This window comes from Excalfactoria chinensis, chromosome 7 (genome assembly GCF_039878825.1).
Source record: "Excalfactoria chinensis isolate bCotChi1 chromosome 7, bCotChi1.hap2, whole genome shotgun sequence".
Taxonomy (NCBI): domain Eukaryota; kingdom Metazoa; phylum Chordata; class Aves; order Galliformes; family Phasianidae; genus Excalfactoria; species Excalfactoria chinensis.
In genome coordinates, this window is record NC_092831.1 from 17,568,835 (window position 1) to 17,585,043 (window position 16,209).

Below are 16,209 nucleotides of genomic sequence, written 5' to 3' on the forward strand. Positions count from 1 at the left end.
AAGTGTTACTGTGTTCTTTGCATCTCTTACAGCTCCCATATATACTTGTATACTGCAAGTTGTTCTGAAAGTAATGCCTCCAATGGTTCCCTAAATTGTCCAAACTGTCAATATTCTCTGTTTATATGCACATCTCTGTAAACAGACTTTCTCACATAACTACTATTCATGCATTGGAAGGATTTTATTTTTTTTTTCCCTTAACCTTGCTTAGAACAGCAATGGTTGCACCAAAAATATACTCACTTGAGGGCACTGCAGCAAAGAACAGTATTTTGTGCTGCTTTTTCAAAACTGCCATATCTGATTTATATCCTTGAAGTATCAGTTATACAAAGGTAATTTTCTACCATGAATTATTTATTTCCTGTTGTAATCAGACATCTGAGATAGTCATAAATATTTATACATCCAGTTAATTCACTAATTAAAACTGAACTAATTCTAAAAATGGGATGTTATCTCAGAGGCACACTGACCTATCGTTCTGCTCAACTTTTACATTAGTGAAGCCAACTACCATATGAGAGGCAAAGCATGACACAGAAATGGGTTAAGATATCAGGACAGAAGAGTGTTGCGTGTACCCTGGAAATATTGTTTCACTATTCGCTAATTTCCCAATTTGTAAAATTAGAGATAACATTCTCTACCCTTGCACTCCTTCGCAATCATTGAGCTTCTCACTACCATTGAAATAATCAATGGAAATAACTCTCTAGACACTGAGTTATGGTTTGTACTTGGGCCTGTCCTTCACAATTTCTAAGAAATAGTTTGGACTGCTAGCTGCCTGATGGTAGCTCAGTAACATCTACATCTGCCTATAGGCACACATTTCTCGGAGTTAGTCAACTGTATTCGTCTCTCTCACTCAAACCAGGTAAACATAACCTGTTAATAAAAGGATTTATTTACTACATCCATAATATATAATGCAGTTTATCAAGGTCTATAACACTATAAGATAACAAGTTAAATTCTATGTGTACCTAGACTTAGATCAGCATTAAAGGCTTCTCTTATCTAATAAATTCACAGGTCTTTTTCAGCTTATGTTCCCTCATAGAAGGGAATGAAACAACTTTCACTTCACAAACCACACCTGTCTCTGGGGTAATTCCTCCTTGTCCTCTACCTTAAAACTCAAAGCACTAATCATTCACCTACTAAAGCAGTAATCCATCCCTTCCATCAAACAATGTCTTGCCATCTTCTTCAGCAGCTGATGGCCTTAGGCCTAATGTGAAGAGTTTCACTTGCCCTTAACAAACTTCAGTGATTATTCACACCTGGCTAAGCTTTTCACAAGCTGTTACTCCCTTGTGAAGCATGACATTGCCTGGAAAATGGTTTAATCTCAGAAACAAAGCCTCTATGTAAAAATGTAAATGTCAGTGTTTTGTAACCCAGTAAATAAACAGCCATACTTTAAAGAGACACTCAAACAGAATCAAGATGTTTGTCTCATTTAACTGAGCCTTTTGAAATGGTTTGCATTAATAACAAAATTTTCAGGAGTTACTTAAAATCCTATTTTTGAGGTATGTTATAACAAAGTAGTTCCAAGGTAAGACTACAAATTCTTTACCTAGCTGAGTCCATAACCTTGAGGAAACAACACCATTCTCATGAGTGTAGAAGCAGATGCTTTACTGAGAACACTACAAGGTAATGTTACAAATTACGAACATTATTTTCATCACTGATGAAAATGTCAGTCATCAAAAAGCCTTTAAGAAGGCTGACAATTTTTGTACTGAAAATTCATGCACCTTATATTCAAGTGGAGAGGAGAGAAAAAAATAAAATAAAAAAATAAAAAAATAAAAAGTCTTCCTGACAGGAACAGGTTGGAGAAAGCTGTGTTCTCTGAGCAATGACACTTTCAAGGATCTCAGGCCTATTGTGAATTCAGAAATGATTCACTGGACTCCTAGGCACCAGAAAGAAATAAAGGAGAAAGAAAATCGAGGAGCTATAAAATATAGTGCATTCAGTACCTTCAACTATTGGATGCCTGTGAAAAGTAAAGAAAAAGTCAGATAGATTCTGATGCAGCTGATGCGTTTATAATTTTCTGTTAATTCAGACATGGAATGTACAGTGCAATGTTAGTGTAACAAATGGAATGTGGTACTCCATGTGAAAACTAAATCCATTCTCTACATGTACAATGAAAATAATGAAAACCCATGTCTGTTAAAGATGAAGAGACAGACATGCAAGAAAGTACTGAAAAAAATCCAGAATTATAGGAGTATAGAATTATAGGTAAGATGCTCTACATTCAGTTATAGTCCTAAAATCACAAAATCTGTTTCAGAAGAAAAACATAATTTTACTGATCTAGAACACAGTGAATTTTTTCTGCACCTAAGAGGGACTACAGCAGTTATGACATACACCTTCCCAATGTATTTAAAATATATATATATATATAAAAAAATAAATCATTTACTGAGCCCTCACATCCCTGTAATGCTGATCTCAGTGTCCTTCCTTCAGTTGCTTCAGCAGGCACCACTCTACTACCAGCTTCCTGACTTTCAGACACCTCATTTGCAGTCCCCATGTTTCTTTACTGAACAGATTGCTGAATTTCACTCCCAAGTTTCCAGCTTTACTGGGGTTTAAATTGTACTTCCCATTTCCTGCCTCATGCACATGCTATCAGAGCTTCTGTCACTGCTCCCTGAAGATGTGTTTGGAGTTCTTTCTTCCCAAATGGTTAAAATTCCCTTTATTTTGTCACAGTCAGTTCACGGTAAAATGCAGATAAGAGTTGGACAGAAATTCCACTGCAATGCCTGAGTTTGTGCATGCACGTGTTATCAGCAGGAGAACTGGACGACAGAGTGAACTGATACTGTCAATCACAATAGAAAAAGTGGGGGAGATGCTGAAGAAAGAAGTGCACCAGGAACCTCTAGCCCTGCCTGTCTTTCAGGACCAGATTAATGGCAGTTTCCTTCTATTCTTCTGTTCGTGCTGGGCTGCACAACAGAAAAAAAGAATGAGTAAAGAAATCATGAAAAAGACAAGAATTGGCAACAGCACTGGTAATCAACAAACAGTAGAACAAATCATTATTTAGTTGAGCTACTATAAAAGATTCTGCTCTTCCCCTATGATTTATTTAGTGCCTAAGCTGAGGGTAGAAATAGCAGAGAACACTAAACCAGGAACCTCTCCACTTGGCAGAGTTTAGTAAAATACTTCTCACTCCTGGAAATATTTATGAGACAAAGTGGTGGGATTTTTCTTTTTCCAAGTATCAGCAAAAAGTATGAAGACGAGAACTCCTTGGGATCATCATTATTCTTCCAATTCTACACTTACTCAGGAAATATAAAAAACAGAACCAAAACTATTCTGAACAGTTTAAACCAGAACTTCCTGTTGTTTCTGATTTCAATACTAAAAAGAAAACTGCACCTATATCACCAGAAAGAAGTCTTCTTACAGAGAGGCGCCTCTACCTTGTTATAACAAAGCAAGAGCTCAGGCTATTCTTTCATGCAACACACAGTTTCTGTATGAATGAATTTTAAATCTGGATTGATAGTTGGTGTACCAAGGCCTCTAACAAGGCCTTTATAGTATGCAGTTTGTTAATGACACCTGGCCCTTCTAAGGAACTGTTCAACAAAGTCTTCCATCTGCAGACAGTCAGGTACACCTAGAGCAAGAATATGCAGGACTGCAGTTTGTACTCATTCAAGTGGAGTCCACTAAGGCAAGAAAGAGAAGAGAAGGTGGAACTGAATACCTACAGCCTCCCTGACAGAACTGGAATTAGGTTAAGAATAAAGTGAAGCGTTTACTTGGTGCTACAGCAATCTGGCAGCCATAGACCTTAGAACAGTTTTACCTGAGCTGGTACTATTGCAACACTCCAAGATCCTCCACCTAATCCCCAAAGCATTTATACAGGTGGAGGCCTGTTGCTAAAATGCAACAGAGAGCACAGAAATCATAGCAGAGTAGCAAAGTCCTAGGCTGCTAAAAGGATAAGCCCAGATAGAGCAGCCATTGACACAGAAACAAAGGAGAAAAACAACAACACACTTATACTTAGAACATCTCAGACACATAGGGAACTCCAGCAAGACACCCGTGCCTCCACTGCCAACCCTTAAATGAGGTCTGGGAAGGGGTGAATCCTGGCTGCACCCCTTCCCTCATTACATGCACCTGAGCTCCCCTGGGTTGGCCCTGCCTTCCCACCAGGTGCTCCATCACTGGTTCAGGCTGCAAATTAGAATTTCCACTACAGAGGTCAAAGCATTTTGGAGAAGAAACCATGGCACATAGTACAAGCTGTTGAGCATTATACAGATTTATATATGTTGTAAAAGACAGCTTGGCCAAGGACAGAGGAGTCTGCTGGCTAAAAGGGATCAAATCTTTTATACATATGGTTAAGTGCCTACCCCTGCAAAAATGTGCCAGTCTAACTATATTTTGTCTTGCAAGAGTGAAGATAACCTTAGCGTGACAGCACCAACTGTTTTCTCATTAGCTCCATTACCACAGTGTCTTAGAAAGAGATACTCTTTTTGCTATAATACTTGCAAATAGACGTGCAAGAACATGAACTTAACACTTAGGAAAATCCTTAATATGAACCTGTGCTACATCCAGTGTCTCTGTAAATTGATTTTTCTTTTAAAACTCTTTACAATGAAATCCTTGGGTTTCCTTTCACAAATAGGTTGACACCTGGTGTGGCTGAGAATTCTGAGGGAAGAGTGAGCTACCATATTTTATTTTATTTTGCAAAGAACACACAAAGGAAAAAGTGCACTATGAGTCAATTCTCCAGACAGGAGTTATAATGAAAGCAGTGCAGTTCTTCCTCATAGCATTAAGGCCATAAAAGCTTATTCCTCTTCCAATACTGCAGGCACTGTCCATGATCAAAATTATCAACACTATAGCCTCTTAAGTCAAGACTAGCAGCCTTTAAAGTACAATTCGTAACAAACACTCTTTAAAGAAAGCTAAGAGGTGAAGCCTGCAGAAATTAAACATTTTAGTTTCTTTCCAAGATGGGGCTGCAGTGTTCTTTCAAAAATACAACTAAGAATTTTACCAGCCAGGGAAATCTATTTCATCATGCCATGCACCGTAACAGTTCAGAAGCCTCTACCAGCAACTAATTTATGAAAAGGAGAAGACAGAAGTAACTGATCAGTCAGAAGGGCTGTTCTACACTTCGGGAATGTTAGAGAATGGAATTAACACTTTTACTGCAATCTGAGTCAAATACAGTCACACTGAGAAGCAATAGCAGGGTCAGTAATTAATGTTATTTTTAAACACGTGCTCTCAGTGAGTCTTCTCACTGTCTCTTTACTATACACTTGCTACGATGTACCAGGGAGTCAGGTATTTTGCCTGAATTGGTAATTGTAATTTCATTATTTGATATGTAAATAAATGAGAAAAGGAAAGAAAAAGGCTAATGATATCTATCTCCAGGCAGAGTAACAATCCATAGCTAATGCTGCCCACCATAGAATTACATGTTACCAAGGTGAGACAAGGACCTATCTATTTTGTGAAAGGGAGACAGAACATTTGTTTTTCCACCAGCACGCCATAGGAGTCAAAGTTTAAAAGTTCTTTCTTACCTAACCCAGTTTCCTTCAGGATTTGCTGAGTTTGCAGATACTGTAACAACAAAACACAAAAAGAGTAAAAGCTTGACAGCCTTCAAGACACTCGAGATCTTTGGCATATCTCCAGCTGATTCAAAGTAACTGGCTATCCAAGCTAACAGCTGTTGACATACAGAAACATTGTCGCATGCATCATAGTTCTGTCTCAAAGCTGCTTAGCAATAAAAGAGAAAAAGTGAAAAATGAAAGCTTGTATTCCTTACCTGACATAGCTTCTGTTGGCCATATGCTGGACCCAGCAAAAGGTGTTGTCTCTCTGAGCAATAAACCTGGAATAGTTGAAGGCTGAATTATTAACAAGAACATGAGGAGGTCTTGAGTACATGATGAATGAAACAGAAATCCAAAACTTATAGCCTGATTCAGTTTGTAAAGAGAACTTAGGAGAGTTTCCTGAACACTTCACCTGCTCAGCTGATTTATTACAAACAGGACGGTGCATGGAAAGAAGTGGAATGATGCTTTATTGCGAGAAAGAGAATGATGAACAGTGCCCCTCAAACCATTTTCATACCAATCTTTTACAGGGAGATTTAACTAAAAAGGAAACATCTGGCTCTTATGGTTGTGGCATGAGTTCCCATTCCCCTGGTCACCTCTCTATTCAGTGATTAGCATCTAACATACTTCCAACACTGTGTTATGGCCTCCAGCTTTTTTTGTACCTAAAATCATAGATACACTCTTCAAACAACTGTTAGATGCAGTCTCTAAGTTCATACAATGTTCCAGGATAAAAACTGGGTCATCCAATTAATTCTGAATATGACACAGCTAGAATGAAATCTACAAATTTCTAGGCAAAGGCAGGAACTTCTTTAACATAACTTTGTGTCTTTTGATACTACAGATAGCAATTAGAAAGTAGCAACTAAAAAGTACCAACTAAAATAAGAAGTCTTACCAGGATGAAAGGAAAAATTGCCATCAATTTTTATTCTCAAGAGAACTTTCTAGTCCCTCTGTATTATGTTCTGTGGAATTCTTATTAATACTTGAACTACTATGCAGCACACACTAATGATTAGCACAGCATTCATAAAATGACTTCATTTATTCAGACACTTTGTACTGTTCCACCTAAATACTACATTTTCTAATTCTGGGAATGGGAGGCACAAGACTCGTAAACATTAATATGGAAGTTGGACATTTAGACTGAAACTCACAACAATGAGAGAACGGTACATGGAGCCAGGAGATGGGCAACATTAAGGAAAAGGACAGATCTGAAACTTCACATGAATTAACCAGTTCAGAGCCTCTGTGTAACTGGGACTAAGAGCCTCAATTTGCCTTCTTCACACAAACAGCCTCTTCTCTTCAAATTCACCTCTCTATCTTATGCCTTGCTACAAACTCTCTTCTGGTCTGGCTTGTTTTATTGCCTGCTCAGATATTAGCTCCAAAAAATTTTTCTATGGGAACTCAAAGTACCAGGACAAAAATAAAAGTAAGTACATGGCAAAGCACATTTCTTACACAGTTGGTGGACAGGACATAAAATGTTTATATTTGAGAGTAAATTGTGAATAGTAACTTGCAGTGACTTTAGGAAGCCTGTACAACAAATAAACTTAGGAGAAAAAGGAAAAACTAACTATGGGTAGATAAGGCAAAGCACAGGAAGGACCAAAGACAAAACCAGGACAATGGAAGTAAAATAGGAGAGGGTGGAAGTACATAAACCTTCACACACAGTAAGTGGCACTTAATATAATTGGAATAAAATGTAAGAATCTGTAAGATTGAATTATGAAATCAACAAATAAAGCAGGCACATGTTTAGGCAAGAAAGGCCTATGCTCAGCCAAAAAATATACTGTCTACACAGAATGTTCAACACATAACAGCCTGGACTGATACCAGTAATTATACCATTATCTCAGGTGTGCTGAGCACAACCACCAGCACACCAGCACTCTCCACAGTCCAACTATTACCATTAGCACTGAAAGAAGGAAAATAAATTTGTTACAGAGTTCATTATCAACCGTAATGTCATCACAATAAGAAGGCAAACAGCAATGTATTTTCTAAAGTTTTACACTTTCTATTCATTTTCAGACTAAGGAAGAAGTATCTGTAAGAGCAAAAGGAACAATGAAAGATGCCAAAGGTCATGTGCTAGCTTTAACTCTTTCCTTATTACAAAACATTTGCTCTTCATACATTCCCCGCTACTAAAAGCTGCCTAGTTTATTAATTCACATCACATTGTATAGTTGGAATAATACAAGCTTATAGATGCTATTACAGAGTAAATGGATAGCCAGAGGGTATCTAAGAAAAGACTCACCAGTGCTGAGGCTTTCATTTGAGATGGATGCTCACCAATGTTGAGGCTTGCCACAAAAACTCCACAAAGAAAGAGATGCTACCTTAGTGGTGGTCAGCCCTTAAATGGGATCTAGGAGAGGTGGAATCAAGCTCTACCCCTTCCAGGAGCACAGCTCAATTACCTTCACCTGTGCTCCCACAGCTGCCTCGTTGCTTGCCTCAGATGGTTAATCAGAGGTTCAGGCTGTGATCAACAGTTTCCCTTACACAGAGTATGTCAGAAAAATGCATTCAGTCCCCTTAGTTCTCATCTGTTTCAGAAGGAGAGTGAAGTTAACATCAATTGGTGTTTTCAAATGTATCATTCTGTAGCAGAAGTAGGGGACATTTGCAATAACAGCACTCCATCACCACACAGGGAGGTAAAGTTAGTGCCTGAGGAAGCAGCAGCTGGATGAACGGTGGAGCCAGCTACAGGCTGCTAGTATGCCTTGGTCCTTATGGAGCAGCAGCTAAGCAAGAAAAATCTCATACTCTCTTGGTCTCACTCCTGTGCAGCCACCACAGGTGAAGTCTCACCTGTGTCAGTAGAGCTTCCTGCCTGCTGTCCTCAGAAGGGACAGCTCAGCTTTACACCATCAGATGTTCATCCCAGCATAACAGTATTCTAGTCACAGCCCACCAGTTTTGACACAATGAAGCTTCACACAGGGCATCTTTCAGATTCACTTCCCCAGAGAAGGGAAAATTCCTCACGGAAGTTTTATGCAATTAAACAACAGTTTTTCAAGGTGTTTTTCAGTTTTCTGGTGTGGCAAGTCAATCTGAAGCCGTTGCTTTTTTGAATGCAGCAGCTGGTTCATTCTGAGTTTTCCTTTTGCTGACACAAAAAAATCAGTCACTTCTTGTCACTCCTGACAAGCCGCCCCTTCCCAGTTCTACTTGACCAGACCGCTGAGTAGGAGCACAGAACTCTGTTAAGGTGAGAAAGAAGCATACCAGGCAGGAAAACCAGGATGGAACCAGCAGGAGACAGATTTAAAGTACTATTAGATGGTTGCTCCTTCTCCATTTCAACCTGCAGAGTACTCCACCACTTTAACCAGTCAGTGGAACTGATGCTCTCTCCAGCTGCACGCTATCAGTTCTTGGGTGATCACCACCTTCATCATGCACCTTCTGTGTTCTAGATTCTCCTGCTGCAACTCCCTTACCTTCTCCCGTCTCCTCTCACCATTTTAGGAGCTACAGGTCTGTATCAAACAGCACAGTGATAATCCATCACAGCAAATGAGTTCACATATTTGATTTCTCTCATTAGCACTAAGGCTCCATATGTTATACTGCAATGCATTCGACTTTACTGAAAACACCCACTCTGCACTTGCATCCTGAATGACTTCTGTCGTATTGCAGCTTGCTTATTCTCCCATAGTCCCTCTCAGTTTAATTTTATGAAAAGGAATTGAACTACAACAGAATAAAACCAGCACAGATCTTTCCTACTGAATGAAGAGCTGACTGTTTCTGCAGGCACTGAGCATTCTCCTCTTCCCTAGAACAAATAAGCCAAAGTGCCTTTGTAATCTCCAGCTCTACATTACTGAAGTTCAGCAGTAGAAGATGTTGGTAAATGTTCAGTGCTTACATGTTTTTTTGTGAGGCTTCCCCCCCCTTTCTTCTTTTCTCTTTCTAGCCATTAGGCTCTTCCCTCATCTTACTTCCAGCTTTATTTTTCCTTGGGTTGGATCACAGGAATTTACCTCTCAAAATGAAGAAAAATGAAATCTCTAACAACTAAGAAAAGCTACAGCTACACACAGCGTATCACTGCGCTGTTCAGATGACAGCTTGAAACTAGGGTGCAGAAAAATATCACCAGCCAAATTGTTTTAAACTGAATACAAGCAAACCAACACCAGAATTTTCAGTATTCCGAAACACCCTCCTGAACACTAATGTCCTTTGGACACCCTCACAGGACTGCACATCCTATGAGCACTTGTTCATTATTCTCTTCTCCATTGCTTCCTCTGGCAGAAGACCGGCAAAGACAGTAACTTCTGTTTTCACAGCACTGAACATTTCTCTTCCTCGGGAGAAGTTTGCACTCAGGAGTCTTTTGTTGTCCTCCAGCCATTAGCATGCAAGAATCATTGTGTTTCTCCAGTGAACTTTTTATTCTGAATGCATTTGGTGAAAACGCTGCAAAATTGGTCCTGGCAGCTCTTAAAGTAACCAAACAGCCACTGCACTGCTTGCTATACTTCTCATCCCTGTACTCACAAAGTCAGTAATACAGGTATGTGTCTTCTAACCAAAGATTTTGATTGGTATTGGAGAAATAACTCATCGTGCATGTGCATCAGCTGGGCAGCAAACAGTTCTTAGGGGGGAATCGCACAGCTCACTCTCCACACACACCTGTGTATTGCTGCAGAAAACCTTGCAGGTGCGAAATCACAGAGCACCACACACAGCAAATGTCAGTACAAGGGGTGAAAAAGTTCTTATTTTCTATTCCCAAACTGATCTATTTATTTGCACTTAAGCAGACCGTCAATTTGAAAAGGGTGTGAACTGGCTTTCAACATCCTATGCTCACCTCACCTCCTAGAAAGACGGCTGTATCAAAGTGTCAGCCCAGGGACAAAAGTGCTCTGCTTGGTTCAAGTCACATTTTTATTTCTGAGCAGAACTTGGGTGAACACTTCTATTTTCACTTTATGTGCTACAGTGTCAATAATCTTCATCAAACACCGGATGACAAAAGGACATCACATTAGGGAAATAAATGCATTACAGTTGGATATCATGCATTAGGAATCGAGTGAAATTAATTTGGGGGTATTTTTGGATACACGTTTTCCACAGAATTTGACTGTAGGCTGAGACAGAACCAATTCACTGCCTTGACAAGAAAGAAACCTCAGTCACTGCAGCTGGACTGCTGACACTCGGCCAGCACTACGCATTTGCATGCTATCAGGAATTTCCACACAGGAGCAGAGTTTTGTGCTTAACTGTTTCAAAGTACCTCAAAGCAAAGCGCCAAGCCTCTCTTTTCATTGCACAGTGGTATTGGAATTTTAGAGTGCAAATTTAGATCAGAATGAAGAATAAAACAAAAACAAACAAACAAACAAAAAAACCCACCAAGTTTGAAATACCAAAACGAAAAACTGCTTTATATTTGCAAAGAAAGGGAATGCACCGCTTTAGAGAAGTAACCAGAAAGACGCTCTAAGTTCGCCTCCTCCGCTCTGTCCGCTTACAGCATTAAGTACAGCTGTTACCTTCCAAAAACCGTTACGTCTGTGCACGTTCCCCTGCTGCAGCGGACTTCTCAGCGTACCGGGGAAACACAAGCCCTGACGCCGCCGGCTGCCGCGGCATCACCTCCGAGAGGGGACGGCCCTCACCCCGCTCTCCGGGACAGAGAGCCGCCGGTCAAATTCACGCCGCCATTTCAGAGCGGCGCTCCGCGGAGGTACGGCGGCGGCCGAGGGCGGCCCCGCGTGGCCGGGCAGCGGCTGCACGGAGCTTCGCCCTGCTGAGGCTGGACGTGGCGGCGCGCGCCCGAGGGCGCGTGATTATCTCAGTGCGTAAGGGTGCGCTGCGCCGCGCAACGGAGGTGATTGACCTCGAGGAAGGTCAATTAAAGCCATAAAGCAAGAGATTTAGAGATCTTAAAGGAACGGTGAGGAGCAAGAAATACAAATAGTGCATACGTATACGTAATTGGTATTACGTTGCTTTCACTGAGATTTACTAACCACCTTAGTGGGCTCTGTGTCTTCTGCACTGTCCGAAACGATTATCTGAGTGCACAGGTCAGTCTGCGCGCTCTGAGAATTCTGTCCTGGAGCAAAATAAACGCTTTATAACGCATTTCTCCCCCCTTGGGAGCGTTTCTCTGATGGTATCCCCCCGTCTTTGAGCTCCGTATTTGTGTTTCGTCTGTATTTGGGCTTAGGTGGAGCAAACTCTTCAGGCTGTTTCTGGTTGTTTGACTAGGAGAAATTCAGATGGGTGTTTCTTTGGTGTGCTTCTGCTTAATAAATAAATAAATAAATAAAGAGAGAGAGAGAGAGAGAAAGGGAAGAAGAGGGAGCAAGAACAGCAAAAAGCCCCAGAGAAATAAACAGGAGGCTTATCCCAGCCTCACGTCACCGGGGCTCCCACTCAGCTTTCCCTGGCACTCTCTGTGCCAGCTCATTATGAACACCCTCTGCTTCTTTCATAGGGTTTTTCAATTTATCTCTCCCAAGAATGTTTGGACTCATAAAATGAGCAGATCTATTTTTGTAGTCAGAAACATGCAGTTCAGCTCTGCCTTCCCCAGGCTGAAGTTTAGGGTTCTGTGTTTAGAAAGTTAGGAACTGGCACCCCAATTGAATGAGAGACAAATAAAGAGCAACTACTGTTTTCACCAGCTTCAGTCAGGTCTGACTCCCTCCATCCACAGCATCAGCTCTCATCTCTATTTTTTTACACTAAGAAATAGTCTGTAAGCAAACGCTCATAATAATAATAGAGGGCTTTGTATCCACATAATTCCTCATAATTATTCAAGATGAAAGCCATAAAGACTAATTTTTCCTCTGCACTACTTTTCTCCATTACTGCATTTTTATTTATTTATTTTTTAATACAAAGCCATAATTCCTAACAGTGAATTATCATCATTCTGACCAAAATGCAACATTTTTCTTAAACCTTTCTCTTGATTACTGGACTTTATGCTTTGTAATCCTATGCACACACATATTTTCCTTGCATCCACACTTCAGTAAACTATTTAGAACTTTCATAAAATGTGAAGCAACTGAAGGGCAAACCTGTATTTAGATAATTAGTTAAAAATGCAGATTATCAACATTTTCTCTGAATGCAGCCCATGATGACATTAGCAAGAAACAGAGGTGATCTGACAGTTTTGCTGAGCAATGTTCCTTTTCACATTACTGCTGTTTTGCTGAATTATTATACACTGGTCTATACAAAGCCTTCTTCACAAGCCATTCTTTTCTCTATCCACTGTTGCAAAAATTCTGTAGTGTGGGATTATGTAAATTGTACAATAGCAAGTAGTAATACAGACAGCTCACACACCCAGCCAAGCTGACCCTCTTGAACAGCTAGTAACCTTGTCTAAGCAGAACCCCAGCATTTAATCCTACTTGCTTTCAGCTTGCAGGAGCTAGAACACCGGAAGACCTCACTTTCAGCTGTGCACAACACTCCGAAACATTGTTTAGAATTACAAAATTCTGTGGCCTCAAGAATTTAATGGATATGGGAGATTTTTTTCCAGTTAATACTATGCTGCGTTTAACTGAGGAGTGTATTTTATGAATGAGTGCAGTTGCTGCACGTGTGTGAATCTGCTGGTATTTAAACTGCACACATTATTGACTAGTAGTCAGTCATGCAGCCAGTGAAATACAAATGGAAGTGTTTTAATAAAAAAATATAATTGTAATGAAATCTCCTCTTCCTGTAATTGAGAAATTGAGATGCCCTGATATAGTGTTAAAATGTCCTTATTTAAGTGGATATGAACAAGCATTATTCATTACAGTAAATTTCATCTAGATGTCTGGATTTCATGCTTTTTAAATGTCTGTACAGAATGCAATTTACTTTGCCCAGTGATGGCCTTGTAATTACAAACAGAATGCACTAACCTACATACGTCCTTAACACTTTCATCAGATGTTAAAGCAGTAACATTAACCAGGCTCACCTGAAGAGATATTGTTGCTGGAGATCTTGAGGACACTTCTGGAACGTGTAACTACTTCCACGAAAATCCTGAGGCTTTTTGAATTTTGGCTATCCCAGTATGGATACAGCACTCTGAATTCAAAGTATACAAGTCAATTAATATTGTGTTGTATTTGCTTCATCTACCAGGTCACGTGGGCGCTGCTTTGAATTTTCTGTCTTAGCTATTAAATCCATGCACGTGCATCTTTGTTCAAGGAATGCCACCATCTTGGAGAAAAAATGAAAATCTCTGTGCATAAGCAGGAAAAAGAAATCCTGAATATAGAAATACTGTATTTCCTGAATGCAGAGGACAGGAAGGGGAAACTGAGGTGTTTTTACAGCGTGGATTTGAAGGAAAACAACCAAACAGCAAAGGGGGCTGAAAACAAGAGAGCCTCCATTAGGAGATTCTTAAGGAATTGATTAAAAGAAATCACAGATACTCATAGAATAGTTAAGGTTGAAAGGAACCTCTGGAGGTTATCTGGCCCTGCTCAAGAAGGGACCCAGAATAGGTTGGCCAGGTGCTTGTCCAGGCTGTTTTGGAAGGAGACTCCAAAACTTCTCAGGGCAATCTGTGCCAGTACTCAATAAAGTAGGGCTTCCTGATGTTTACATGGAGCCTCTTGCATTCTAGTTTGTGCTTACACTGATTTGTCCTAGCACCAGGTAACAGAGAAGAGACTGAGTCTTCTTTGCATTCTCCCTTTAGGTATTTGTACATGTTGATAAGATACACTCTGAGACTCCTCTTATCCAGGCTGAACAGTCCCAGCTCTCTCATGCACTCCTTGTAAGAAAAGTGCTCCAGTCTTTTGGTCACTTTGGTGGCCCTATGCTAGGTAGACACGCTGCAGTATGTCTGTATCTCTCTTGTACTTTGAACCCAGAACTAGGCAAAGGATTCATTAATGCAGAGTAGAGGGAAAGGATGCCCTCTTGACCTGCTGGTGATATTTTGCCTAGTGCAGCTGGCAGTATTAATACAGGAGTGGATTCTAGCATAGAGGATTCCACTCTCTAGGTGGAATACCATATTTACATTGGTAGAGAAGCCACTCAGCAAAATAATAGCTCTAGTCAAGACTAAAGCGCAAGGTACATAACCATAGTCCAGCCCTTATGGATCATAACCACAGTTATCAGTTAAGAATATAGTTAACCACAAACCACAGACAGACAACTGGAAACAGAAGTGGGGAGAAGAAATACCTGTTACAGAGACAGCACTGAAATGTAAATAGCATGACTGAACTACAGTGAGTTACTGGATTAATTCCCAGCTGTGAACTCCAAGGGAAAGGTGACTCAGAAGACGTAAAAGACCACAACAAACAATGCATACAGATCCTACTTGTTATATATTCTGGAAACAAATTGCCAAGACAAGTAACTACATACAGAGCATTCTAGAAAATAGTCTATACACAATTAGCAAGGTGCTCTTCCACAACATGAGCCAGGTTATCCAAAACCCATTAACTTATCCTTTACCATGTCTGCAGAGTTCAAGTGTGATGCTCCACAGACCGATCCTTAGGAACAAACTATTTTGTACAGCTTTGCTTGCAAAGGCAGCAAGAATATGTTTGGGAATGCCATTACCATCCTCATGGCTACATTCAGACTTACTGCTGGGCAGACAACTGAATTTTTGTTATAAATATCTGAATTTACTCTTGGCTGGAGTAGGTCTGAATCAATGAGCTGCCTACATCACACAAATGCTTGACCCAAGAAAGTATATAAGACATTATTAGTAAACTTTGAAAGATACTTATGATAATGGTTTATCTTTTCCCATGTTCTTCTGACTTTCCACACACAGCATATACTTTTTTCCACAGTACAGAAAATTAAATGCTGTGTTAAAACAAAACAAAATTAAATATCTCATTTCATACAAGTAACCTTTACAAACTCCAAACAATTATACTACTCAAATAGCAACACCGGGTAAGAGAAATTTACAATTTTTTATTGGCCTCCTTTCTTACAGCACAATGTCTTTCTAATGAGCTCCCTTAGTGTTCAGCATCCATCGTTGCTGTGACATGCTCACTAAGGTAAATCATTTGAATGGGCTTAGCTTTCTTCTATTTATTGTTGCCAGGGGAAACAGTTCGTTGGTATTCACCAATGCAACACTTCTTATGATGTGCATTTCAGGGGACCAGATACAACAGATGTGCAGCATCCTTGGAAATACATCTGCACAGAACAGCATTACTGAAATACCTCAGCTTGAGATACTTTTGTATTTCTTACCTCTACAATGATCGTAAATTACAATTACTAATTGTAAAATTACATATAGTAATCTGATTAACATTCACCAATTCTGCCCACAATTTAAAGAGTCCCAGACAGTGAAACTCATTGTTCTAATAGAGCCCATTTACAGTATTATTATTTTAAAAAGTTGTTCAACTTCACTGAGAATATGTTTCCTACTTAAGCACGTTCA

At 39.9% G+C, this 16,209-nt stretch overlaps 1 protein-coding gene across 1 annotated transcript in view; it reads right to left on the reverse strand.

The window, feature by feature from the left end:
• MYO3B (myosin IIIB) overlaps window positions 1–11,511 on the reverse strand; it is a 173,272-nt gene extending 161,761 nt beyond the window's left edge. Inside the window, exons 1-3 of the mRNA XM_072341621.1 lie at window positions 11,264–11,511; window positions 5,891–5,956; window positions 5,640–5,679 (exon numbers count right to left, since the gene is read on the reverse strand). Coding sequence (XP_072197722.1) covers window positions 5,640–5,679; window positions 5,891–5,897 — 47 coding nt within the window. The 5' untranslated portion in view covers window positions 5,898–5,956; window positions 11,264–11,511. The remainder of the gene's footprint in view (window positions 1–5,639; window positions 5,680–5,890; window positions 5,957–11,263) is intronic.
• Window positions 11,512–16,209: the final 4,698 nt, after the last annotated feature.